At 43.5% G+C, this 27,506-nt stretch overlaps 1 protein-coding gene across 3 annotated transcripts in view; it reads right to left on the reverse strand.

Annotated features, from left to right (window-relative positions):
- Positions 1-27,506, reverse strand: part of TEX11 (testis expressed 11) — a 147,858-nt gene that overhangs the window by 60,552 nt on the left and 59,800 nt on the right. For 2 of the 3 annotated variants that reach the window (XM_073358618.1, XM_073358617.1), the window contains 4 exons: positions 11,929-12,014; positions 10,830-10,967; positions 5,214-5,316; positions 2,368-2,492 (listed from right to left, as the gene is read on the reverse strand). In XM_073358618.1, the coding sequence (XP_073214719.1) occupies positions 2,368-2,492; positions 5,214-5,316; positions 10,830-10,967; positions 11,929-12,014 (452 nt within the window). The remainder of the gene's footprint in view (positions 1-2,367; positions 2,493-5,213; positions 5,317-10,829; positions 10,968-11,928; positions 12,015-27,506) is intronic. The other variant, XM_078854303.1, reaches the window with a different exon arrangement.

Below are 27,506 nucleotides of genomic sequence, written 5' to 3' on the forward strand. Positions count from 1 at the left end.
CCACTATGGATGTAGAAGCCCTCTACACCAACATTCCACACAAAGATGGACTACACGCCGTCAAGAACACTATCCCCGATAATGTCACGGCTAACCTGGTGGCTGAACTTTGTGACTTTGTCCTTACCCATAACTATTTCACATTTGGGGACAATGTATACCTTCAGATCAGCGGCACTGCTATGGGTACCCGCATGGCCCCACAGGATGCCAACATTTTTATGGCTGATTTAGAACAACGCTTCCTCAGCTCTCGTCCCCTAAAGCCCCTACTCTACTTGCGCTATATTGATGACATCTTCATCATCTGGACCCATGGAAAAGAAGCCCTTGAGGAATTCCACCATGATTTCAACAATTTCCATCCCACCACCAACCTCAGCCTGGTCCAGTCCACACAAGAGATCCACTTCCTGGACACTACAGTGCTAATAAACAATGGTCACATAAACACCACCCTATACCGGAAACCTACTGACCGCTATTCCTACCTGCATGCCTCCAGCTTTCACCCTGACCACACCACACGATCCATCGTCTACAGCCAAGCTCTGCGATACAACCGCATTTGCTCGAACCCCTCAGACAGAGACAAACACCTACAAGATCTCTGTCAAGCTTTCTTACAACTACAATACCCACCTGCAGAAGTAAAGAAACAGATTGATAGAGCCAGAAGAGTTCCCAGAAGTTACCTATTACAGGACAGGCCTAACAAAGAAAATAACAGAACGCCACTAGCCGTCACCTTCAGCCCCCAACTAAAACCCCTCCAACGCATTATTAAGGATCTACAACCTATCCTAAAGGATGACCCAGCACTCTCACAAATCTTGGGAGACAGGCCAGTCCTTGCCTACAGACAGCCCCGCAACCTGAAGCAAATACTCACCAACAACCACATACCACACAACAGAACCACTAACCCAGGAACTTATCCTTGCAACAAAGCCCGTTGCCAACTGTGTCCACATATGTATTCAGGGGACACCATCACAGGGCCTAATAACATCAGCCACACTATCAGAGGCTCGTTCACCTGCACATCCACCAATGTGATATATGCCATCATGTGCCAGCAATGCCCCTCTGCCATGTACATTGGTCAAACTGGACAGTCTCTACGTAAAAGAATAAATGGACACAAATCAGATGTCAAGAATTATAACATTCATAAACCAGTCGGAGAACACTTCAATCTCTCTGGTCACGCAATCACAGACATGAAGGTCGCTATCTTAAAACAAAAAAACTTCAAATCCAGACTCCAGCGAGAAACTGCTGAATTGGAATTCATTTGCAAATTGGATACTATTAATTTAGGCTTAAATAGAGACTGGGAGTGGCTAAGTCATTATGCAAGGTAGCCTGTGTCCTCTTGTTTTTTCCTACCCCCCCCCCCAAGATGTTCTGGTTTAACTTGGATTTAAACTTGGAGAGTGGTCAGTTTGGATGAGCTATTACCAGCAGGAGAGTGAGTTTGTGTGTGTATGGGGGTGGGGGGGGGATGTGAGAAAACCTGGATTTGTGCAGGAAATAGCCCAACTTGATTGTCATGCACATTGTGTAAAGAGTTGTCACTTTGGATGGGCTATCACCAGCAGGAGAGTGAATTTGTGTGGGGGGGTGGAGGGTGAGAAAACCTGGATTTGTGCTGGAAATGGCCCACCTGATGATCACTTTAGATAAGCTATTACCAGCAGGACAGTGGGGTGGGAGGAGGTATTGTTTCACATTCTCTGTGTATATATGAAGTCTGCTGCTGTTTCCACGGTATGCATCCGATGAAGTGAGCTGTAGCTCACGAAAGCTTATGCTCAAATAAATTGGTTAGTCTCTAAGGTGCCACAAGTACTCCTTTTCTTTTTGCGAGTACAGACTAACACGACTGTTACTCTGAAATCTGTGTATATAAAATCTCCCCACTGTATTTTCCACTGAATGCATCCGATGAAGTGAGCTGTAGCTCACGAAAGCTTATGCTCAAATAAATTTGTTAGTCTCTAAGGTGCCACAAGTACTCCTTTTCTTCCTTCTGAATTGAGCATCTTCAGCAATCAAGCCATAGAAGACAACAGAAATTCCATTGCTTGTGACAGAAGAGAGACCTAAGGAAGCATCTGAAGCAATGTCCATCTACTAACGTCTATAGCTCAGGAATTTTCCTTAAGAATTCTTTTAAAACTTTATTTCTTTGGTTTGAAATAAACCTCTGCTTCACTTTATTCAACACACTTGAGTTTACATAGCCAAGTCTTCTCTTGTGTAGAACATAGCAAGAAAAAATACAAGTTGGACAGGCTACAACTGCTATGTTTATTTGACAATGAAGCAGAAGTCCAAGAAAATATTATCAGCTCTACCTACCTCTAAAGCAATCTGGGCAGCTAAACTCAGAAGGCTGGTGGCTGCACTTCCATCTGCTAGTAGCTTATCTTCATGCTGAGCTGGTTTTGCTGCTAACTTCCCCATTGCAACAACTGCCTCCACAGCTGAAATACACAAGAAACCAGCTGTTAGCAGAATTTTTCATAGAAGCACATGAAAGTAGCTGTACTCTGATATTTCAACATAAATATTATACTGATTTGTGGAAAGGCTGACATCTTCAACTAATTTTCACACGTTTCCCCTGGGAAACCTGTTCTGACTAGGTAAATATGTTAGCATTTCTCCACAGTTAAGCACAGTGCTGGCTAGAAAGGTGTTAACCTGTTTTTTTCTGGCTACTGCAGACAGTGTTGCCAAACAATGGAAACCTTGTCTAGCACCCCAATCTTGTCCAAATGTCAGGTTGTCGCAGAAAGCAGAACACTCCCTCTAATATATAACCCATAGGCCGGGTGGGGCTCCATTCACCCATGTTTTGGCTCATACCAACAAGAGTTACTCCTGAGGGCATTCTGCTCCAAACAATTAAAAATTATGCGTCAAAAAATTATGAGCACAATATTTTAAAATTCTGCAAAATTCTGCAAATTTTATTTGTCAAATAAATGTGGAGGCTCTAGTGAGGAAAGCAGGATTGGGCCCAGACAAGAAGGCAGGCAACAGATAAAGAGACTGGAAAACAGGTTGGGAGCCCTGAGGGACTTAGTGGCAGGAATAAGGGAAGGAGTAAGTACAAGCATGAGGAATTCAGATCCCTCGGACAATACCTGGAATGGTGATAATCTGAGCTGATGAAAGTGTCATTCTGGGAGATAAACACGTGATTTAAGGAAAAAGAGTGACAAGTTAAATCTGCAGAGGCTGGAGGAAATTAAACAGTTGAAAGTTGTGAAAATGTTAAAAAGAAAAAGTGTTATAGGAAGAGAATTCTTGGTTTCTTTGCAGCCATTCAAAGGAAAAACTGGCCCTTTTCCGAAGGAATGTAAATAATCCAGGCAAAGAGACAATCGGATTTAAATCATTTGACTATGGACAGTTTAGTCAAATTCGCTAAAAGAACGTAAGGGGTTTCTATTGGAACTTAACTGCCCCCAAATGTATAAAAGGGAATGTAATCTATGTACAGCTCTGGAAAAATTATTAGAGTAGTGCAAGGGATGTTAAGAAAAAGAGAATGTATGTATGTGTATGTATGTATCTGTGTGTGTGTGCAAATATATTGTGTAAATATGTGAGGTTTTAAGGACCTAAATCAACACTACTGGTTTGTAAAACTCTTGTTTTGTTGGTTTAAGATTAATTGGTTTGGTTTGCAGTTGTTTTTTTTTAAATGATACCACTAAAATTCCATTTGAATCTTTTATTCAAAGATGCAAAACTGACAAACGCTTTTTGCCAGACACAGGTAATTAGTGTTGTTTGGCTTTGATATTTAACCCTTAAGGTACCTCAATGCTTTATAAAGTTCAATATCTTTTTAAAGACCAATCAGGAGAATAGGGAGAGATTCTGGATTTTTTTTTTAAACGAAGTAGCAGATAAAAGCTGCAGTAAAAGAATAAGAAATGAAAAAGACAGTACCCTCTGCAGCAACAGCAGGAGTGAGGTGCACAAAGAAGCAATCTTAGGAACACTGAAATTGGCTCTGAGTAATCAGACTGCCACTTTGATAAGGGTACATGAAAACTGTGAGCATAAAAGAAACAGTTACAGCTTATAATATGGTTAATATAATGTTGCAGAAGTTAAACTATGAAAAAATGTGCATTTTCCTGACATATGCAGTGTATATTGTAGAAGGGGTTAAAAGAAAAAAATGCAAGCAAACCATGCTACTTAATTAAAATCCTATTAGGGCTCCAAAAAGGAGCCACAATAGGTTGTGTTTTCTTTTTCAGATCGCTTTGTGTTTTAAAAGCAGGAGTTAAAAGTGGAAAGTAATCAAAACTCAGGTGGAAGTTCACTGTGTCCCTTTTAAGACAGAGTCTCTGAGCTCTGCTGATGGCTTTGGATCCAAAAGCAAGCTAAAAAGCATCTGTGTCGATGCAAATTACCTAGCTGATAGGGGAAAGCGACAACTGCCCATAAATGACAGCACAAAGGAGCTGCAGATAGTGAACATACCTGGTCAGCAAACAAGCTACTTGTAATCAAAAAGACTCAGATTATGACCCCCCAGAAAGGAAGGTAGAAAAAAGAGTCAAGTCTGAGAGTAAGAGCAGACATAGTCTGTGACCCCCAAGAGTCCGTGGACCACCGGCTGAGAATCACTGACCCAGAATACAACATATGGAAGAAAAGGAGGGGGTTGGAGATGGAGACCTATGAGATCCCATCAGAAAGTGGGAGAGAGGAGGACCACCCATCAAAAAACCTGACAGAATGGTAAGAGAGATAAGAGGAGACTTAGGAAAGTACAGTATCACAAAAGCCCAGGGTAGATAAGAAATCAAGAAGAGGATGATCAACATTGTCAAAAGCAACAGAGACCAAGGAAATCAACAATGCAACTGATGCACTGACATTTGGCCAAGAGAAGGTGATTAGCGACTTTGGTGAGAGCAGTTTCAGTGGAAAGGGCAGAAGTTAGATTGGAGATGCTCTAGGATGTAGCTGGGGAAGACAAACTTGAGGCAGTGATGCAGACAGCATTTTCAATTAGTTTCAAGGTGAAGGGGAGAAAGGAATTTGGGGCATAGGTGGAAAAACAGGCTAAGTCAAAGGTGGTTTTTTTGTTGGGAAAATACCAAATCAATAAAACTGCAAAATAATCATGTGTTCATATGTACACAGCAACATATTACCCTTCTGACTGTTTCTACCTTTTTCAGTGTTACCCTCCAAGACTGCAACCTTATACACACTGAACTGAGTGAAGATGCTGCTGGGATCACACCTCTCTGCCTCCTTCACTGCCTCTTTTGCCTGTTGACAGAAAAGATTAACAGGATTTTATCGCAGTCATGACGAGGAGTCAGTAACACACATTGTAGCAGGGGTGCGCTAAACTGAGAGAGAACATATTAATGATTATATACGTGTTGTTTATACAGCTCCACAGCTATATAAAGGTTGGTGCTTTACAGACAAAAGAAAAGTTATCCAGAGTTGAAAAACAAACTAAAAGTCACAAAAATAAGCTTTTGAGCTGTGGAGCAGTTAAACATTTAAAACTCAAGAAATGCTAAAATTACAGTTGCAAACACACCCTTAATTCTGACCCCTTAACAAATACAGTCTTTAATTCCAGGGTCACACACTATTTATCAACTGTTACAAAAAGAACCAGGAGTACTTGTGGCACCTTAGAGACTAAAAAATTTATCTGAGTATAAACTTTCATGGGCTAAAACCCACTTTATCGGATGCATGCTGTACTGCATGCATCCGATGAAGTGAGTTTTAGCCCACGAAAGTTTATGCTCAAATAAATTGGTTAGTCTCTAAGGTGCCACAAGTACTCCTTGTTCTTTTTGTTGATACAGACTAACACACCTACCACTGTGAAACCTGTCAACTGATACAGTATAACATCAGACCATTTTTTCCACAACCATGAAAGTTTCACCTTGTGAGCTAAGTAAGAGTGAAATTCAACCCAGTGCAGAAGGCCTAAGCACAAGGCCTAAGCTCTATTACAGTCTCACTGTGCTGACCCTCTGGATGGGGTGAAATTCACCTTGAATGAGGTAGGGGTCTGCAGAGCATCTTGTTTAGAAATGACTCTCCTGGACTCTACTTGGCATACACAGCAGTACACGGAAACAGAAGTTGCCACATGTATCCAAGGTTAGATAATAGTGTAATAGTGTTGTGCTTTGTCCCTGTCTAGTGGTGGCTGGGACACAAAGGTTGATGAGCTTGCTGCATCCCTGATTCTCAGATGTGGATCACTCAGCTCTGGCAGTTCAGGCTCTTGCATTTAGATGTAGAAGTCCCAGGTTCAACCTCTGCTGTCAGGGCATGTACGGGGATTAGACCTGGATGGACTTCTAAAACTCAGGCAAGCTTCCTCATCTAGGTGGAACATGTAACCCATACCCACATAGTGTGATGCTCTGTCCCTCTCTAGATGCTCTGTCCCTCTCTAGTGGGAAACATATAGAGATTGATGAGCTGGCTAACAGAGTGAAACCTTTTAATTCACGCAGTCAAGGCTTCTGCTTTAAGATCCAGAGAGCCAGGGTTCTATGGTACTGCCGAGGACCCACCTCGTGGCACAGCATAACAAAGTGAAGAAGGCTAGTAGTGCCATCAATAGTTAACACTGTCTGACACTTCAAAATACTATTTCCATTTGCTTATAACATTGCCAAACTTTGTCCCTTCAAGCTAGAATTTTCCATGCTGAGTGTCTGCCTCTGGTTGAATTTTTTTAGAAAGTTTCATGTCAAATGGTTCAGCCATTTCTGAGAATGAGATTAGGGAAAATATATTGTTTGGCCCAAATTAAAAGAGTATTACAACCATTTCATTAAGAAGTTCTAGAGCCCTCATGCTTTGGAGAAAGAATTTTAAATTTGTCAGGGCAGTTCTCCTAGTATCAGAGATTCACCTTTTGCTGTTCCTTGAAAATTTCACCCAAATTTGCCAAGCTAGGAGCCTTTCAAAAATCTCAATCTATAGAAACTAATCAGTAGAGACTTCTTAGAGTTTGTCAGCTACATTTTCTGATGATTCCATCTGCACTAAGTATGTTCCAGCCCAGCCTGGAGGTGGTGAGGAGGTCTTTTGCTGAAATTGCTCCTTCTAGCAGCCTGGGGCTGACGTGGCACTGGGCACAGCAACTGAGAGCAGGGAGACTGTCTCTTCTATTATCTCAATGCTCCTGATGCTAGCAAGCAGGCTGAGCATGGTGAAAGAGGATGCAGCCAAACCTGACTTGAATTCAGAGGGATGAAGAATGGTGTGCAAGAAGAAGGGATTTCAGGAACCATGCAGGGGGAGGGAAGTAGAAGTTGGGGCGGGAGGAAGGTGGATCGGCACAGAGGGAGGCAGGAGCTGGAGTGGAAGTGGGGAATAGGGTAAGAGTAGAGGAGGATGGGGGCAAAAGCAAGGGTGGAGGGGTGGACAGGAGCAGAGGGTATATATGAGAAAAAGGGGACTGGGACAGCTGGAAGCACAGGGACAGACAGGTCTACAACCACTATAGAAAACTCTCCTTCAGAAGCCAGAATTGAACCCTGATGTCCTGAGTCTCTACATTTTTCTGCTGTCAGTAAATAGCTGTGAAACCCACTGCTAAAATGTGTGTCTTCATCCCCCTCTAGTGGCTGGTCCATGGAGATGTTAATAGCTGATTACTGCTACCAGGTTTCAGAGTAGCAGCTGTGTTAGTCTGTATTCGCAAAAAGAAAAGGAGTACTTGTGGCACCTTAGAGACTAACAAATTTATTTGAGCATAAGCTTTCGTGAGCTGTACTCACGAAAGCATATGCTCAAATAAATTTGCTAGTCTCTAAGATGCCACAAGTACTCCTTTCCTACTGCTACCAGTAGTTCAAGTGGCAAAGGTCAGTGCTGTGGATCTAATGGTCACAAACCCTGCTGATGACACAAGTTGGAGGTCAGTATAGTTCCTAATGATATAATTATTATTTTGTTTTTGCTTTTTTTAAATATGAAATTATATCACAAAACAACACTAAAATAACATTAAGGTTGCAGAGCCAAGCACTCAAGTTAGGCAATGCCATAATTAAGGTTCATTGTGCAACCTTAAGTTGGTCCCCTCATGTTTACATACTATCATAGGCTTTAATTACATGATCACATAGTACTGTTTCAATGGTTAATTGCAACTTTTTGACTGTGAAAATTTCTTATTTCCAATTTGAATTTTTCTAACTTCAACTTCCAGACTCTGGAACTTCTTATATGTCTTTGTATGTTAGATTAAAGGGCCCCTTAAGACACACATGTATAGTACAGCCTAGTTTCTGATCAAACATTGTTTTAAAGAGCTACTGTTAAAAATGTCCTACGAATGTGCAGTGTGATGTTCAAATTCTTCTGATTTAGCCAAATCAAAACCCTCTATCATAAGAATATATAAAGGCACTTCTCCACAGTGAGGGCTGTTTCCCAGTTACATTTACACGTTATACCCTCAGCCATTTTGCTTGTAAAGCTCTAAAATAAATTGAAAGAATTTCTTTCTAGTGGGGAAAAATGATTTTTTTCTTTCTCCTTCTACTCACAAACAGTTGAATTTTTTTTACTCCAAGTTTCACCTTCAGGCACGTACCAGATCTGGAAAACTTCAGCCCAAAAGATTAAAGTTTTTAAAAGTTATGAGATCTCAAAACAGAGGCCTAGAATGTAAACACCTAGGCAATTTTTAACAATATCTGCAACTATGCACCAGTTCTAATACGGTGTTTATTAGCATGGTGTCTAGAGCAAGGGTTCTCAGGACAAATTATTTGGTGGCCTCAGAGTACGGCCACCAACTCTTCCTGGTGGCCGCTCTCACACTTTTTCCTAAAATACTTAATTAGCTTAAGGAAAAACAAATAAATATGCACATATACATATCCAAATCATTGTAATTTATTTATTGCTAGCTAGTAAGTCTGCTGTGAAAAGTGATATTAACAAACATGCAAGTATCATTTTTCACAGCAGACTTATTCAGTCCTGGCAAGTCTGAGTACAAATTAAGCCCAGGATGGGGATCGGGGGAGACATCAGGGGTTGGGGCGATGGGGTGCAGCCAGAGCCTGGGGCTGGAACCTGAAGCCTCACAGCCAGAACCTACATTCCTGCCACCCCTGGGCTTAAGCCCAAATCCTGAGCCCCATACCTCTGAGAAGGTGCGGAACTCACCAGCTGCCTGCTCCTCCAGCATTGTGCCCCAGGTGTCTCTAGAGGGAGGCAAGCAGGGCCCAATACTTGCTGGAAACCCCAGCAACCAACACCAAGGCATCCAGGAGCACCAGGGTGGGGGAGGAGCCACTGCTCCCACCCTCCCCCATCACAGCCCAGGAGGTTGTAGCCACAAGAAAAGCCCCTGGTGGCCACATTTGAGAAACACCGGTCTAGAAGAATTCCAAAAAGCAACTCTGCCCTTCCAGAGACCAGACTCAAGTAAATTGTCCACTATTTTCCCAGCTTTTTTAACTCTCCCCTTTTCTATAAAGTCTTCAGTTACAGAAATTTAACTGGGTGGGACACATGAGGCTGCAGCACTGCTCCCCTAACATCTGTCACACACATTCGTAGAATATAGTGAATTTCCAAAAGACTCTCACTGTGCTACAGGACATGAGACTCACAGTGTCAGGTTGGTGTGTACACAGGAAAATGAACAGTCCTCAACTTCAATGAGAATATCACACTAGTTGCTGTGAGTCTAACTTCAAGGGGCAACTCTGGCTGCACCTCAAGACATGTCTCTGCTCTCCATTCAGAATTAGAGACCACATAGGCAGTATCAGCAGACAAGTTTGTACATCATTTGTAAAGTACAAACATAGCTTAGACCTCCATCTAGTGATCACTTAAAGCAAGTGCTCAAGATGCTTTTTTAATTTAGACAAAATTAATTCACTTTGTAAGTCCTATCTTAGGAGTAGAAAGATTTTTAGACTTACACACAGATGATACTAGTTATGAGTCTGCTCTGGTGACACTAGTTGTTATGCTAAGATCTCTCTAGGTCTTTACAGCTGTTAAAGCTCCCTCTCTGTAATGCATACTTCATTGCAATCATTTTGTTACTCAGCTCACTTGAAGTTAGTGGTCTGATGACATGCTGGAATATAACTTTACACAAGACAGTCCATTTACCAGCAACTCCAAGGCAGCCTTGCTGTACAGCAGCTTTCCCACCACATCAGGCTCAAACTTCTTGTCCTTCAAGGCTCTCCCAACTTTTCCACCTTTGTGTCTTTTTACATTGCTCCCCATCTGTCTGTTCCACCAGTGATGCAGTCATGCTGCTTCATCTCTCTGAGCTGGTGCACAACACCATTGCCCACTCTGAAGAAAAAACTTCTACCATGATACCCTCAATAAATGACCCAACTAATAATGTCTATGTCAGGTAGCAAATGGGGATAGTTTTATATTTCCATTTTAAAACATATTAGTATCAAAAACATTTTATTATCAAAATATGACAAATCTCCACTTTTGCCATTTTATTTATCCGTTGGACCCCTTCTCTCTACTCTATCATTTCTTTAGATTGTAAGCTGTTTGTGGCAGAAATCATGCCCCCTATTATGTTGGTATAGCACCTAGAAGTGGGGGGACCCTAATGAAAACAAAGATATTAATAATTAAGTGGGTACATTTTTAAAACTTGAAGTCCTAAGTGTAATCATGTAACTCAACACAGAAAAGCTACAGAACAAACTTCCATTCCCTTTTACCCTTTCACAATTTGAAATCAAGTCCCATTGACACTGCAATACCACAAAAAAAATAAACACTTTTTCAAGTTGTTTCAGATGAAAGTAGCAGGAAGCCATATTCCTCTGCAACTTAGCCAAGTTCTGATCTATCTGCCCAGATGAATAGAAGCTGAGAGAATAGTTATACCACTGAAGGGCTTCAGAGTAGTTTTTTGCCTAGAAAATAAATAAATAAACAAACAAACAAACAGTCACACTGAAGTTTAAATTGACTACGTTTTCCTAAGCTAAATAAATCAGGCTTCATAAGAATCAAAAGGTTGAAATAGTCACATACATTCATAGATTCCAAGGCCATAAGGGACCACTCCCCTCATCTAGTCTGACTTCCCATAGGGCACAGACCATCAAACATCCTCAAAATAATTCCTAGAGCAGATCTTTTAGAAAAACATTCAATCTTGATTTAAAAACTGCCCGTGATGGAGAATCCACCATGACCCTTGGTAAACTGTTCCAAGTGGTTTATCAGCCTGTTAAAAATTTACACCTTATTGCTAGTCTTGATTTGTCTAGCTTCAACTTCCAGCCATTGGATTGCGTTACAGACTTTCACTTCATTAAATATAACAGGGTCTAACCAGCATGGTTTCTGCAAAGGAAAATCATGTCTTGTCTGTGAGAATTCTTTGAACGTGTCAATAAAGTAGTAGATAAAGGAGAACCAATTAACAATTTATTTAGGGCTTCAAAAAGCCTTTGGCTAGGATCCTTAAAGAAACTTAGTTGTCATGGGGTGAGAGGCAAAGTATTGTCGTGGATTACAAACTGCTTCGGAGATGAGAAACAAAGGGTATGAATAAATGGTCAATATTCATCATGACTAAAAGTTAACAGCACAGTGACTTAAGGTTCTATATTAGGTATGTGGTGTTGTCTCTGATAACTGTCTCTCCCAGGCAGCTCTCACCAGCCCCCTTTCCTGTCTCTCAGGTTCCCCTTGACTCACCAGGTATCTTCCATTTACAAGTGCCCTCTTGTAAAATCCAGTTGCTGTAGCTGATGAGTCACAGGTGCACTAGCCCTGCTCTCTCTTAAATGGCCAGTATCACCCTATAACAGTGATCCTTCATTGTTTTTTTAAAGCAAAAAACAAAGACCATGTTTGTTTCCAAACCTCATAGCTCTTGGCAGCTCTGTCCCACAGAATGATGTGCAGCCGGTTCAGTATTTCAGGTGACAGCTGTTTTCCAGTATAGTGACCTGAGAAGTGATTGAAATTAAGCAATAACAAGGTCTTAAATAAAGAAGAAACTATTACCTACTGTACAATAACTGTCATTCTTCAAGATGAATTCCACTATTGGTGCGCATGAGCCCAGTGCACTCCAAACAGATTCTTGGACCACAATGTCCATTGCAGCAGTGCCTGCACCCTGAGCGTCCTCACATACTGAACTGAAGGCATAAAGAGTAGGCCACCCCAATTGCCCCTCTGTTCCTTTGCCATACAGAAACTTGATGTTAATAGACTCTTTGGTAACAGGGATGTGGTGGGGCAGATCTTGGGGGGGAGCGGGTGTGCGCGTGTATGTGTGTGTATACATACACACACACACACACATATACACGTAACTTTAGTGCCCTCGTGGCCAAGATGGAGTCTGCTCTGCAGGCAGCTCTGGCCAAGAGACGGCATGCGCAGAAATGCAGCAGGAAAAATTCCCTCCACCCCAGGGGCACGTGTTCCAAACCCCCCAGAGTGAACACACACACCCACAGGAAAAGTACAATGGATATAATAGAGATATTTATTTACAGAGGGATGAGAGGAGAAAAACAACAAGGGGAAGTATAGGGGGAGCAGTAGAACAGGGCTGCATCCAAACCAAGGCCCCACAGGCCCAGTGGTATCACAGTCTGAAAGGGCAGACACTGAGCAATGCACCTGCACATAGAGTTCAGGAGTCCTGAGCAAAGTTCCAGTTCAATGGTGAGTCTTGGGTGCTCCTGGTCGTCTTCAGCACCAGTGAACTTTCCCCAACAAACCCCTCCGGTGCCCTCTTCTGCCGCTTTCTGCAAAGCCACGCAGAGCAACCACCTTCCCACTTAACTAGCTAGCAGCCTCCCTCCTTATTCCCAGTGCAGAGTCACCAGCCCCAGTACTCACAGCCCCATGCAGCTCTGGGCGGCAGTGATACTGGGTCCAGATCTGGCCTGTCCTTCTCAGGCGATTCCTCCCTGGCACAGTGCTCCTCCTGGCTCCTGTCCTGGGATGTCCCCGATCGGCCGCTCTGTCCTTCCCAGGACTTAGGCAGGTTCTCTCTCCTTCACGTTTTGTCCAGGGCCTCCCAGCTTCAGCCCTTCTGTCCTCGGGCTCCAGAACCACACTCCCAAGTTTCCCTCCTTTCTCTCACTGCTCCCCTGCCCCACTAGGGAAAAGATTTAAAGGGGCCATGCTCTCTAAACCCCAAGGGGTTACATATATATATCAGCAGCGCATGTACAGCAGTAGGCTCCAGTATGCCGTACCAGCAAGATATTTATAGCCGGTATGGCATACTGGAAAGACACAGAAGGAGCCGGGGGCCCCACGCCAGGTTCGAGGAGCCGGGGGCTCCATCTGTACAGCAGCAGCTCCACCGGAGGACAGGGCTGGGGGGGCAGGGCAGGGGGCGGTACAACCGCCAGAGTAGCTGCTGACGTTCTGCTCCTTTCCCCGCTGTGGTCACAGCCAGCATCACAAGATATTTATGTGCCAATGCGCTAAAGATTCATATGTCTCTTCATCTTCAACCACCATTCCAGAGAACACACATCCCTACTGATGACAGGTTCTGCTTGATAATGATCCAAAGCAGCGCAGACCAACACATGTTCACTTTCATCGTCTGAGTCAGATGCCACCAGCAGAAGGTTGATTTTCTTTTTTGGTGGTTTGGGTTCTGTAGTTTCCGCATCGGACTGTTGCTCTTTTAAGACATCTGAAAGTATGTTCCACACCTTGTCCCTCAGATTTTGGAAGGCACTTCAAAATCTTAAACCTTGGGTCGAGTGCTGTAGCTATCTTTAGAAATCTCACATTGGTACCTTCTTTCTGTTTTGTCAAATCTGCAGTGAAAGTGTTCTTAAAACGAACAACATGTGCTGGGTCATCATCCAAGACTGCTATAAGATGAAATATATGGCAGAATGCAGGTAAAACAGAGTAGCAGACATACTATTCTCCCCCAAGGAATTCAGTCAAAATTTAATTAACATATTATTTTTTTAACGAGCATCATCAGCATGGAACCATGTCCTCTGGAATGGTGGCTGAAGCATGAAGGGGCATATGAATGTTTAGCATGTCTGGCACGTAAATATATTGCAATGCCGGCTACTAAAGTGCCATGCGAACGCCTGGTCTCACTTTCAGATGACATTGTAAATAATCTCCCATAAATGTAAACAAATGTAAACAAACCTGATTGTCTTAGTGACTGACTGAACAAGAAGTAGGACTGTGTGGACTTGTAGACTCTAAAGTCTTATATTGTTTTGTTTTTAAGTGCAGTTATGAAACAAAAAAAATGTACATTTGTAAATTGCACTTTCACAATAAAGAGATTGCACTACAGTACTTGTATGAGGTGAACTGAAAAATACTATTTCTTTTGTTTATCATTTGTATAGAGTAAATATGTGTAATAAAAATAATATAAAGTGAGCACTGTACACTTTGTATTCTGTGTTGTAACTGAAATCAATATATTTGAAAATGTAGAAAAATATCCAAAATATTTAATAAATTTCAATTGATATTCTATTGTTTAACAGTGCAATTAAAACTGCAATTAATCATGATTACTTTTTTTTAATTGCAATTAATTTTGTAGTTAATCATGTGAGTTAACTGCAATTATTTGACAGCCCTAGTATAAAACTCTCCAAAATCTTTTGAGGGAACCTTATATTGGCAATCTACCCTGATGGATGTTGAGGCCAACAAGGCAGGGGTTTGCCACAGTAGTATGGCAGGGTCTAACAGACCCTCATTTATGGGTAGAAACAAACAATCTGGGACAGAGGTGTTGACAAACTCAAAAAGGGAGTTTGTGAGGTTTGTCTTCGACTACCTCTACAGAAATCACTACAGGCAGTTCTCCTCATCACAGCCTGAAATGAGTTACAGTTATCTTGAGTGGACACAGATAATTCTGACATTACCACTTCTTCTGAAAGAAATGTGAGCAGAAGTAGGATGTTTCCCTGTTTGTAATTCCTCATGAGATGTAATCAGGCACATGATTCCTTCTCAGGAAGCTGAGGAGAGAAAACTGGGTCCAGACTGAGATGCAGATCATAGAATCATAGAATCATAGAATATCAGGGTTGGAAGAGACCCCAGAAGGTCATCTAGTCCAACCCCCTGCTCAAAGCAGGACCAATTCCCAGTTAAATCATCCCAGCCAGGGCTTTGTCAAGCCTGACCTTAAAAACCTCTAAGGAAGGAGATTCTACCACCTCCCTAGGTAACGCATTCCAGTGTTTCACCACCCTCTTAGTGAAAAAGTTTTTCCTTATATCCAATCTAAACCTCCCCCACTGCAACTTGAGACCATTACTCCTCGTTCTGTCATCTGCTACCATTGAGAACAGTCTAGAGCCATCCTCTTTGGAACCCCCTTTCAGGTAGTTGAAAGCAGCTATCAAATCCCCCCTCATTCTTCTCTTCTGCAGGCTAAACAATCCCAGCTCCCTCAGCCTCTCCTCATAACTCATGTGTTCCAGTCCCCTAATCATTTTTGTTGCCCTTCGCTGGACTCTCTCCAATTTATCCACATCCTTCTTGAAGTGTGGGGCCCAAAACTGGACACAGTACTCCAGATGAGGCCTCACCAATGTCGAACAGAGGGGAACGATCACGTCCCTCGATCTGCTCGCTATGCCCCTACTTATACATCCCAAAATGCCATTGGCCTTCTTGGCAACAAGGGCACACTGCTGACTCATATCCAGCTTCTCGTCCACTGTCACCCCTAGGTCCTTTTCCGCAGAACTGCTGCCTAGCCATTTGGTCCCTAGTCTGTAGCTGTGCATTGGGTTCTTCCGTCCTAAGTGCAGGACCCTGCACTTATCCTTATTGAACCTCATCAGATTCCTTTTGGCCCAATCTTCCAATTGGTCTAGGTCCTTCTGTATCCTATCCCTCCCCTCCAGCGTATCTACCACTCCTCCCAGTTTAGTATCATCCGCAAATTTGCTGAGAGTGCAATCCACACCATCCTCCAGATCATTTATGAAGATATTGAATAAAACCGGCCCCAGGACCGACCCTTGGGGCACTCCACTTGATACCGGCTGCCAACTAGACATGGAGCCATTGATCACTACCCGTTGAGCCCGACAATTTAGCCAGCTTTCTACCCACCTTATAGTGCATTCATCCAGCCCATACTTCCTTAACTTGCTGACAAGAATACTATGGGAGATCGTGTCAAAAGCTTTGCTAAAGTCAAGAAACAAATTGAGAAGATGGAATTCTCTGAGCACAAGGGATGCCTCAAGGGGCCCAATAAGGCCAAGGGAGCTGATAAACCTATCAGGCTGGTGTCCAAGGGGAGGATATCAAGGATTATCCTTCCTAGGTTCCTGTGTCCCTGATAGTGAAAAAAAAGAATCCCTGCCTTGCATGGATGACCATGAATACTTCAACCCAAGAGATCTGGCTGATGAAGCTTGTCTGCTGTTCTCATCCTCTGGACTGGAGAAAGAATGCCCCTCATGCAGAGGCAGGGCAGTACCGGTTGGTGTGTTTGGCAACCATCCTGACTGTGTTCTTGGGACTATCAAAGATCTACTAGGTACTGGAGCTGATACCGACATCGGTGCAGATTCCCCTATTAGTGACCCTGAAGGTAAGTCCAGTACCAAGGATATAAAGAGATCCTTAAATACCAAGTAGGCCCTTGGCACTGGGTGAGGTCGATGTCTGTGATACACTCAATGCAGATGTCAGTTCTGAGAATAATGGTGTTGCTAAAGTCAGTACTGGACAAGACAATCCTGAAACAGTCAGTACAGGGGCCATCGGAACAGTAGTCACCTATGCCACAGTCATCAACATTGGAATTTTAACATTGCAGGGTCAAAAATGGAGGATCTCTGAGTTAACAGATTTCAGAGTAACAGCCGTGTTAGTCTGTATTCGCAAAAAGAAAAGGAGTACTTGTGGCACCTTAGAGACTAACCAATTTATTAGAGCATAAGCTTTCGTGAGCTACAGCTGATGCATCTGATGAAGTGAGCTGTAGCTCACGAAAGCTTATGCTCTAATAAATTGGTTAGTCTCTAAGGTGCCACAAGTACTCCTTTTCTTTTTGAGTTAACAGAGTAGCCAATCCTGAGGGACGGATTCCACTGCCTAAACAGAAGCTAGAAGAACCCATTTTGGTCTCAAAGTACCCTTAGGTTAAAAAAACAGAGAATTTATGGCTCTTGCAGGCTGAAAGGCCCGGAAGAGAAGATCTCTGTCTCTTCTCTCTCTGAATTTTGTGCACCTTTCTTCCTCTGTCATTTGAGGATTTATCTGAGTTAGATGGTGGGCCTTGTACACTCAAGATGGCAGGTCCTCTAGCGGCAGCAGCTGAAAGACTCTTTTAAGACAACTAATCATATGGTTCCACCCCAGCAGACCAATGTCAGAGGCTGGATGCATCAATCTATCTAACAGCAATTGTTGATGAGACTCTCTCACCCTCTGGGTTCTCTGAGAACAATCTGCAGGTGGCACATCAATCTGTGATATGTGCCACACCCAGAAAAGTCAAATATCTAGAATGCTCATTGTTCAAGGGCATTGCTCCTGTGACGAATGGGTAGTCTTTAACACCTGGGGATTTATATTCGGCCATGATGACTGAAGTAGTACCAAGAATACCTCCCACATAAAGAAACAAAAACCAGTCTCCTTACAAAGAAAAAAGGAAACTCTATCACTAAACTAATTTAACTAAGTACCTATCTATTTACATAAATTTGCATAAGAAAGAGGCCATGCAGTGTGCAAAGAGGAAATCACTGCAAACTCTGAGGGAAGTTGGGGTGACCCACCCTTTATGCACTCAGTTGGAAGCACAAGGATATTCACATCACTTTCAAATCCCTCCTTAAAATTCTCCTTTCTCATGAAGCCTATAAAAAAATTTGACAATGGTTAGGCTATTGGTGTGCTGAGACCACAGCCCATCAAGCTGACCAATGCTGTTTTATTGTTTCCTGGTATTCCCCCAGTTTGTCTGTTTCCATCTGTTGTCTCTTGTCTTACTCTTAGATTGTAAATTATTTGTTTCAGAGTAACAGCTGTGTTAGTCTGTATTCGCAAAAAGAAAAGGAGTACTTGTGGCACCTTAGAGACTAACAAATTTATTTGAGCATAAGCTTTCGTGACAGTCTCTCTTTTTGTTTTGTTTGTACACCACCTAGCACAATAGTAAATACTAATAATGAGTCACTTCAACAGACACTGCTGGCCAAATCATCCTTCTGGTGTGCAATGGGCACATGCATACCAACACTGGAATATATATACGGACAAGCACTTGAAGAACAACCACAGTGAGAGGCATCTTTAATTACCTGTCAATGACAGGCCCATGCTTACAATGAGAATGAGCAATACTGTTGTAAACATATAGTATGAGTTCCACCCCAGAGACAAAAAAAGAAAAGGAGTACTTGTGGCACCTTAGAGACTAACCAATTTATTTGAGCATAAGCTTTCGTGAGCTACAGCTCACTTCATCGGATGCATACTGTGGAAAGTGTAGAAGATCTTTTTATATACACACAAAGCATGAAAAAATACCTCCTCCCACCCCACTCTCCTGCTGGTAATAGCTTATCTAAAGTGATCACTCTCCTTACAAGAGGGAGAGTGTAATGGAATACTAAACTGTATTATACTGTTCAGCCACTAGGTGGTACTGTAACATGCCTTATTTAACCTAACCCCAGCAACACCTGGAAGAACATTAAAGGATCTTACAGTGAACGTATCTGGTCTCTCTCTCTCTCTCTGAGCAGCAAGCTCTGTGGCCAGTCTATGTCTGGTACACAAGCCTGACCTGCGTAATAGCAGCCCTAAAACTTACCATGTACCAGAAATATGTGACATAGTTTCAGAAGTAAACTAGTGCCAGAGAACAGTAACAGAAGGAAAACAGCAACTAAGGTTGCAGATAACAGGAAAGATGCCACAAAAGATGCAGGATCTCATCAACTTGCTGCTCTTTAATGTCCCAGAGAACTTCAGCTTTGACAAACCTTCACAATGGACAGACTGGAAGCAGTATTTTGCAAGATTTTGAATTGCTATAGAATTCCGTAAAGAAACTGAAGATATACAGGTATGCTCTTCAATTTATGATATGGGGAAACAGGCAGAGCATTTCTTTAAATCCATTGACTTTACTGAAGACAGTCATAAAGATAACTATGAAAAGGCTCTGGGTACGTTTGATGCAAACTTTATGTCTCCGAGAAATGTGGATTATGAAAGAGTATTCAAACAGCAAAGCAGTCTGAGCTGGTGACACAGCAAAAACTAAGAGCAACTTGCCAGACTTGAAAAAAACAAAAAACTCTCTTTGGACTTGTCTATGCTTAAAACGCTACAGTGGCACAGCTGCGCCGTTGTAGCACTTCAGTGTAGACACTACCTATGGGAGGGATTCTCCAATCAGCATATGTAATCCACCTCCCCAAGAGGCAGTAGCTAGATCGACAGAATTCTTCCATTGACCTAGCACTGTCTACACCTGGGATTAGGTCAGTATAGCTATGTTTCTCAGGGGTGCAGTTTTTCACACCTCTGGGAGACGTGGCTGTACCGATGTAAATTCCTAGCATAGCACAGGCCTTAGATGCTCTTAAGAGATGCAGCATGAGTGCTACAAGTCATTACCATAAAGACCCCTGAGGCAAGGAGAGATAACTCCGAGGCTAAGAGGGACAAATTGCAGTGAAACACCAAAGCATTACAGCCTAAATGCAAAAGATGTGGAAAAATTCATATCCCAAGAGATGATGCATGTTCAGCAAAAGGCGCAAAGTGTAATAATGCACAAAATATGGACATTTTGCAGTTGTTTGCTGTACCAAAGCAATCAGGGAGTTGACCGATATTACAATCAAGAGCCATTGTTTCTCGGATCTGTCACATGTGATGACACAGAGTCTCCCTGGAAAGTGAAACTGAATATTCATGGAAAGACTATTGACTTTAAAACTGGTTTCAGAGTAACAGCCGTGTTAGTCTGTATTCACAAAAAGAAAAGGAGGACTTGTGGCACCTTAGAGACTAACCATGCTCAAATAAATTGGTTAGTCTCTAAGGTGCCACAAGTACTCCTTTTCTTTTTGACTTTAAAACTGACTCACAGGCAGACATCCGAGTCTTCTCAGAAGGGACTGACAACTTACAATAACCTTCAACCCCTCCCAGAGCTAAAGTCATCAGCCACAGTCCTGATTAGCCCTAGAGGTACAGGAACTCCTCACTTAACGTTGTTTTGTTGTTATGTTGTTGATCAGTCAGAGAACATGTTTGTTTAAAGCTGTGCAACACTCCCTTATAACGTTGTTTGGCAGCCACCTGCTTTGTCCACTGCTTGCAGAAAGAGCAGCCTGTTGGAGCTGGTTGGGGCTTGGAACCAGGGTGGACCGGCAGCCCCCCTATCAGGTCCCCATATGGCAGCCGCCTAGCAGGCTATCAATTGCTGGGCAGTTCAAGTGTCCCTCCCCCAGCTGCCATGTGCTGCTCCTGCCCTCTGCCTTGGAGCTGCTCCCGGGAGCCTCCTGCTTGCTGTGCAGGTGGGTGGGGGGGAAGAGGAGTGCTGATGTCAGGGTGTCCCCCTCCCCCTGCTCCCCGCTCCTGTATCCCATCTCCACTGAGCGGGGACGGACGGACACAACAGGGTTCAGGACGGAAGGAGCTTGCTGGCAGCAGCTGCTGTCAACTTGCTGATCTACTTAAAAAGGTAGTGTACTTAGAGTGCGGGCCACATACTTAAAGGGGCAATGCGCATCTCTCTCTCACACACACAGGATGTGTGTCTCTGTCTCTCCCTCTCTCTCTCTAACACACACACACACACAGTGTGTGTGTCTGTCTCTGTCTCTCTCTCTCACACACACACACACACACAGAGACAGTGTGTGTGTCTCTGTCTCACACACACATGCACACACACCCCAGCACTTTGGAGAGTGGAGGGAGTGGTGCGCTCCAGTGAGATAGCATGGGTTCATCATCACGTTCAGTTTTCACAGGGAATGTCTGCAGCCACTGTCATGCTGTGTCTCTTCCCTCCATTTGTGCTGCCTTGTAGAGTGTGAGGCTACACTGACAACAATGTGTTAACCCTTGAGGGCTCAGCCGAGTGCTAGTTCATCATTTAGCAGTAAGACATTCCCTGGGAAATGTCCCACCCTCATAGAATCATAGAATATCAGGGTTGGAAGGGACCCCAGAAGGTCATCTAGTCCAACCCCCTGCTCAAAGCAGGACCAATTCCCAGTTAAATCATCCCAGCCAGGGCTTTGTCAAGCCTGACCTTAAAAACCTCTAAGGAAGGAGATTCTACCACCTCCCTAGGTAACGCATTCCAGTGTTTCACCACCCTCTTAGTGAAAAAGTTTTTCCTAATATCCAACCTAAACCTCCCCCACTGCAACTTGAGACCATTACTCCTCGTTCTGTCATCTGCTACCATTGAGAACAGTCTAGAGCCATCCTCTTTGGAACCCCCTTTCAGGTAGTTGAAAGCAGCTATCAAATCCCCCCTCATTCTTCTCTTCTGCAGGCTAAACAATCCCAGCTCCCTCAGCCTCTCCTCATAACTCATGTGTTCCAGTCCCCTAATCATTTTTGTTGCCCTTCGCTGGACTCTCTCCAATTTATCCACATCCTTCTTGAAGTGTGGGGCCCAAAACTGCACACAGTACTCCAGATGAGGCCTCACCAATGTCGAACAGAGGGGAACGATCACGTCCCTCGATCTGCTCGCTATGCCCCTACTTATACATCCCAAAATGCCATTGGCCTTCTTGGCAACAAGGGCACACTGCTGACTCATATCCAGCTTCTCGTCCACTGTCACCCCTAGGTCCTTTTCCACAGAACTGCTGCCTAGCCATTCGGTCCCTAGTCTGTAGCTGTGCATTGGGTTCTTCCGTCCTAAGTGCAGGACCCTGCACTTATCCTTATTGAACCTCATCAGATTCCTTTTGGCCCAATCTTCCAATTGGTCTAGGTCCTTCTGTATCCTATCCCTCCCCTCCAGCGTATCTACCACTCCTCCCAGTTTAGTATCATCCGCAAATTTGCTGAGAGTGCAATCCACACCATCCTCCAGATCATTTATGAAGATATTAAATAAAACCGGCCCCAGGACCGACCCTTGGGGCACTCCACTTGATACCGGCTGCCAACTAGACATGGAGCCATTGATCACTACCCGTTGAGCCCGACAATTTAGCCAGCTTTCTACCCACCTTATAGTGCATTCATCCAGCCCATACTTCCTTAACTTGCTGACAAGAATACTATGGGAGACCGTGTCAAAAGCTTTGCTAAAGTCAAGAAACAATACATCCACTGCTTTCCCTTCATCCACAGAACCAGTAATCTCATCATAAAAGGCGATTAGATTAGTCAGGCATGACCTTCCCTTGGTGAATCCATCCATCCATCCTCTGACTCCACCACATCAACCAAGCTTCACAATCTTCATTGCTGTGTACAGTATTAAATTGTTTAAAACTTATACTGTGTATATGTGTGTGTATATATATTGTGACAAAGCTCCAAGCCTGTATTGGTGGGTCCCGTGCTTCCAGGCGGAATCGGTGGCCTCAGAAGCTCACTTGGGCCCTCAATATGACCTCCCTTTCTTTGTATAGTGGCAAAGGTCACAGCTTATTGAGCTACTTTCATCACAGGCCAGTATGGGAGGTGGGAAGGTGGAATACCCACAGTCTCTGTTATGTTACTCCTTAGAGCTCAGTAGGTGTAGTTTGGGCTCCTGCCGGGACCAAAGTCTGTTTCCCCTCTCTGTAAAGCATGGGGGGAAAGAGGGAACCCGGTCCTGCCCTCTACTCCAGGTTTCAGCCCAGGGACCCTAATGGTAGCAGCTGTTGGCGGTTTCCCCTTCACCACTGACGCTGCTTTGATTCCCTGGGCCACTTCCCTGTGATCCCCTTTTCCTAGCTTCACCCTTACCTCAGGATTCAGCAATGCTTCCTCTCCTACAGCTCCTTTCACCTGGGCTTTCCCCCACGGGAACTGGAAAGGCAAACTTTTAAGCAGTATGAGTGAGACCTTGATTGGTTCCAGCTGTCCCCATTAACCTAATGACCTTAACTGGTTAATTGGCATCAGGTGTCTTGATTAGCCTGGATTAGCCTTTGTTTGGCTCTCCAGGGAACAGGGACCTGCTCATTCTGAAGCTGATATACCTGCCTTCTACTACTCTCTTATATCCTTCTGGTCTGAGTCTGTCACAATATATATACAATATATAAAATACAGTCTTTCATCTGGCGAAAAAAATTTCCCTGGAACCTAGCCCCCCCATTTATGTTAATTCTTATAGAGAAATTGGATTCACTTAACATCGTTTCACTTAAAGTAGCATTTTTCAGGAACATAACTACAACATTAAGTGAGGAGTTACTGTACTCTGAACTGCATGGGTCATTTAACCACGGAAATAACTTACAAAGACAAAAGCTTTGCATTCAGAGTGCATTTGATGAAAGGATTAAAGACCAACAACTTTCTCAGCTCCAGCATGGCAGCCATGATGGGCCTAATGAGAAAGTTGGAAGAACTCAACGGAGGATTTGATTATACTGGACTTTTGAAAGGAGATCCAGTACAATTGAACTTAAAAGACAATGCTGAACCATACCACGTACAAACACCTCTACCAGACAGACCTTGGAAAAGACTAGCTTAAAAATTACCCAAATTCAGAGGACATCATTACATTGTAGTGTACTATTTTTCCAGGTACATAGAATAAATGAACGTGAAAGAACTTACATTTCACAGTATTATCAAGAAGTTGAAGTGCACTTTTGCTTACTTTGGTATTTCAGAATAACTAATGATGGACAACAGAGCACAATTCACTGCAGCAGAATTTAAGTCATTCCAAACAAAATATGATTTTGATCACATTACTAGCAGCCCACATCACCAAAAGCGAATGGAGAAGCTGAGAGAGTTGTAAAGACAGCCAAGAAAATCCGACAGTAGGAAGAGCCACTCCTTGCTCTTCTCAATTACAGAGGAACGCCAATAGCAGTTACTAGATATACTCCTACACAACTCCTGATAGGAACACAATTCAGAACTACTATTTCAACTTTGGAAAATAATCATATCTCCAAAGTGACTAGCCACAAAGAGAGTAGCCAAATCAGATAAAAAGGCAAAAAGAACTTATGATCACTTTTTCAATACACAACAGTCAGTTAGAGAACTGCCGGGTCTAGAACATGTTGAGTGTCTTCAGGGCCATCCCTGGGGGGGTAGGCCCCGGGGCAGAAGTGACGCAGCCATCACTTCTGGGACCGAACCATCACGTCCAGGACTGACCACGCCGGCCCGTGGGGCCCCCCAAAGCATGGGGACCAGAGCAGTCACCCGATTCGCCGTACCCAAAGGATGGTTCTGACCGTGTTCATTTCAAATTGGATGGAGAAAAAGGATGGACAACTCCAGCTGTTGTCAAGAAAAGATAATTCAGCATCCAGATCATTGTGATCAAGACTACGAGTAGAGAGATCAACAGAAACCATCGACATCTACAGTTTGTTCCTCAGAAAGCAAAACCAACAGAGCTGACAGATGAAGAACAAGAAGATGACTTGAGGATTCTAAACCAACCACAGCCAGTCTTTGCCCCTAATGGACAGCCAGATGACTAAGCTGTTATGCTTTCAAATATTGTAACTAGAAACTAGCATAATTCATAGACATGTAACAGACCGATCCATACTGAACTTCAAAGACACCGTGATAGTGTAAATTTTGTAAATGGTAGGAATGTAGAATTTAAAGGGAGATATGTAATGGAATGCTAACCTGTATTATACTGTTCAGCCACTAGGTGGCACTTTATTTATACTTTAACATACTTTATTTATAAAAAAACAACCTTCCACACAAACTTCCTCATAGCTGGACTTTACAAAAACTAGACAAGCCATTTACAACAAAGACTTTGCTTCTCTACAAAAGAAAAAGGACCCTAAACTATCTAAACTACTACATGCCCCAAGGGGCCACAACAGTGGTTCTCTTAACCCACCTAGCAATATTGTTAATCTATCCAACTATACTCTTAGCCCAGCAGAAGAATCTGTCCTCTCTCAGGGCCTCTCCTTCTGCCCCTCCACCCCCATGAACATGATACAGTTCTGTGGTGACCTAGAATCCTATTTTCGACGTCTCCAACTCAAGGAATTTTTCCAACACACCTCTGAACAGCATACTAACCCACAGAAACCTTCCTACCAAGACTACAAAAAGAGGGATTCTGGGTGGACTCCTCCTGAAGGTCGAAACAACAGACTGGACTTCTACATAGAGTTCTTCCGCCGACATGCACAGACTGAAATTGTGGAAAAGCAGCATCACTTGCCCCATAACCTCAGCCGTGCAGAACACAATGCCATCCACAGCCTCAGAAACAACTCTGACATCATAATAAAAAAGGCTGACAAAGGAGGTGCTGTTGTCATCATGAATAGGTTGGAATATGAACAAGAGGCTGCTCAGCAGCTCTCCAAAACCACTTTCTACAAGCCATTACCCTCTGATCCCACTGAGGGTTACCAAAAGAAACTACACCATTTGCTCAAGAAACTCCCTGAAAAAGCACAAAAACAAATCCGCACAGACACACCCCTGGAAACCTGACCAGGGGTATTATATCTGCTACCCAAGATCCATAAAGCTGGAAATCCTGGACGCCCCATCATCTCAGGCATTGGCACCCTGACAGCAGGATTGTCTGGCTATGTAGACTCCCTCCTCAGGCCCTATGCTACCAGCACTCCCAGCTACCTTCGAGACACCACTGACTTCCTGAGGAAACTACAATCCATCAGTGATCTTCCTGAAAACACCATCCTAGCCACTATGGATGTAGAAGCCCTCTACACCAACATTCCACACAAAGATGGACTACAAGCCGTCAGGAACACTATCCCCGATAATGTCACAGCAAACCTGGTGGCTGAACTTTGTGACTTTGTCCTCACCCATAACTATTTCACATTGGGGACAATGTATACCTTCAAATCAGCGGCACTGCTATGGGTACCCGCATGGCCCCACAGGATGCCAACATTTTTATGGCTGACTTAGAACAACGCTTCCTCAGCTCTCATCCCCTAAAGCCCCTACTCTACTTGCGCTACATTGATGACGTCTTCATCATCTGGACCCATGGAAAAGAAGCCCTTGAGGAATTCCACCATGATTTCAACAATTTCCATCCCACCATCAACCTCAGTCTGGACCAGTCCACACAAGAGATCCACTTCCTGGACACTACGGTGTTAATAAGCGACGGTCACATAAACACCACCCTATACCCTATACTGACCGTTGTGCCTACCTACATGCCTCCAGCTTTCATCCAGACCATACCACATGATCCATTGTCTACAGCCAAGCTCTATCATACAACTCATTTGCTCGAACCCCTCAGACAGAGACAAACACCTACAAGATCTCTATCAAGCATTCTTACAACTACAATACCCACCTGCTGAAGTGAAGAAACAGATTGACAGAGCCAGAAGAGTACCCAGAAGTTACCTACTACAGAACAGGCCGAACAAAGAAAATAACAGAACGCCACTAGCCGTCACCTTCAGCCCCCAACTAAAACCTCTCCAATGTATCATCAAGGATCTACAGCCTATCCTGAAGGATGACCCATCACTCTCACAGATCTTGGGAGACAGGCCAGTCCTTGCTTACAGATAGTCCCCCAACCTGAAGCAAATACTCACCGGCAACCACACAACAGAAACACTAACCCAGGAACGTATCCTTGCAACAAAACCCGTTGCCAACTGTGTCCACATATGTATTCAGGGGACACCATCATAGGGCCTAATCACATCAGCCACACTATCAGAGGCTCGTTCACCTGCACATCTACCAATGTGATATATGCCATCATGTGCCAGCAATGCCCCTTTGCCATGTACATTGGCCACACTGGACAGTCTTTACGTAAAAGAATAAATGGACACAAATCAGACGTCAAGAATTATAAGATTTAAAAACCAGTCGGAGAACACTTCAATCTCTTTGGTCACTCGATTACAGACCTAAAAGTGGCAATTCTTCAACAAAAAAAACTTCAAAACAGACTCCAACGAGAGACTGCTGAATTGGAATTAATTTTCAAACTGGATACAATTAACTTAGGCTTGAATAAAGACTGGGAGTGGATGTGTCATTACACAAAGTAAAACTATTTCCCCATGTTTATTCCCCCACCCCCGCCCCCGCCCCCCCCCACCCCCACACTGTTCCTCAGATGTTCTTGTCGACTGCTGGAAATGGCCCACCTTGATTATCACTACAAAAGGCTTTTTCTCCCCTGCTCTCCTGCTGGTAATAGCTCGCCTTACCTGATCACTCTCCTTACAGTGTGTATGGTAACACCCATTGTTTCATGT

This window comes from Lepidochelys kempii, chromosome 9 (assembly GCF_965140285.1).
Source record: "Lepidochelys kempii isolate rLepKem1 chromosome 9, rLepKem1.hap1, whole genome shotgun sequence".
Taxonomy (NCBI): Eukaryota; Metazoa; Chordata; order Testudines; family Cheloniidae; genus Lepidochelys; species Lepidochelys kempii.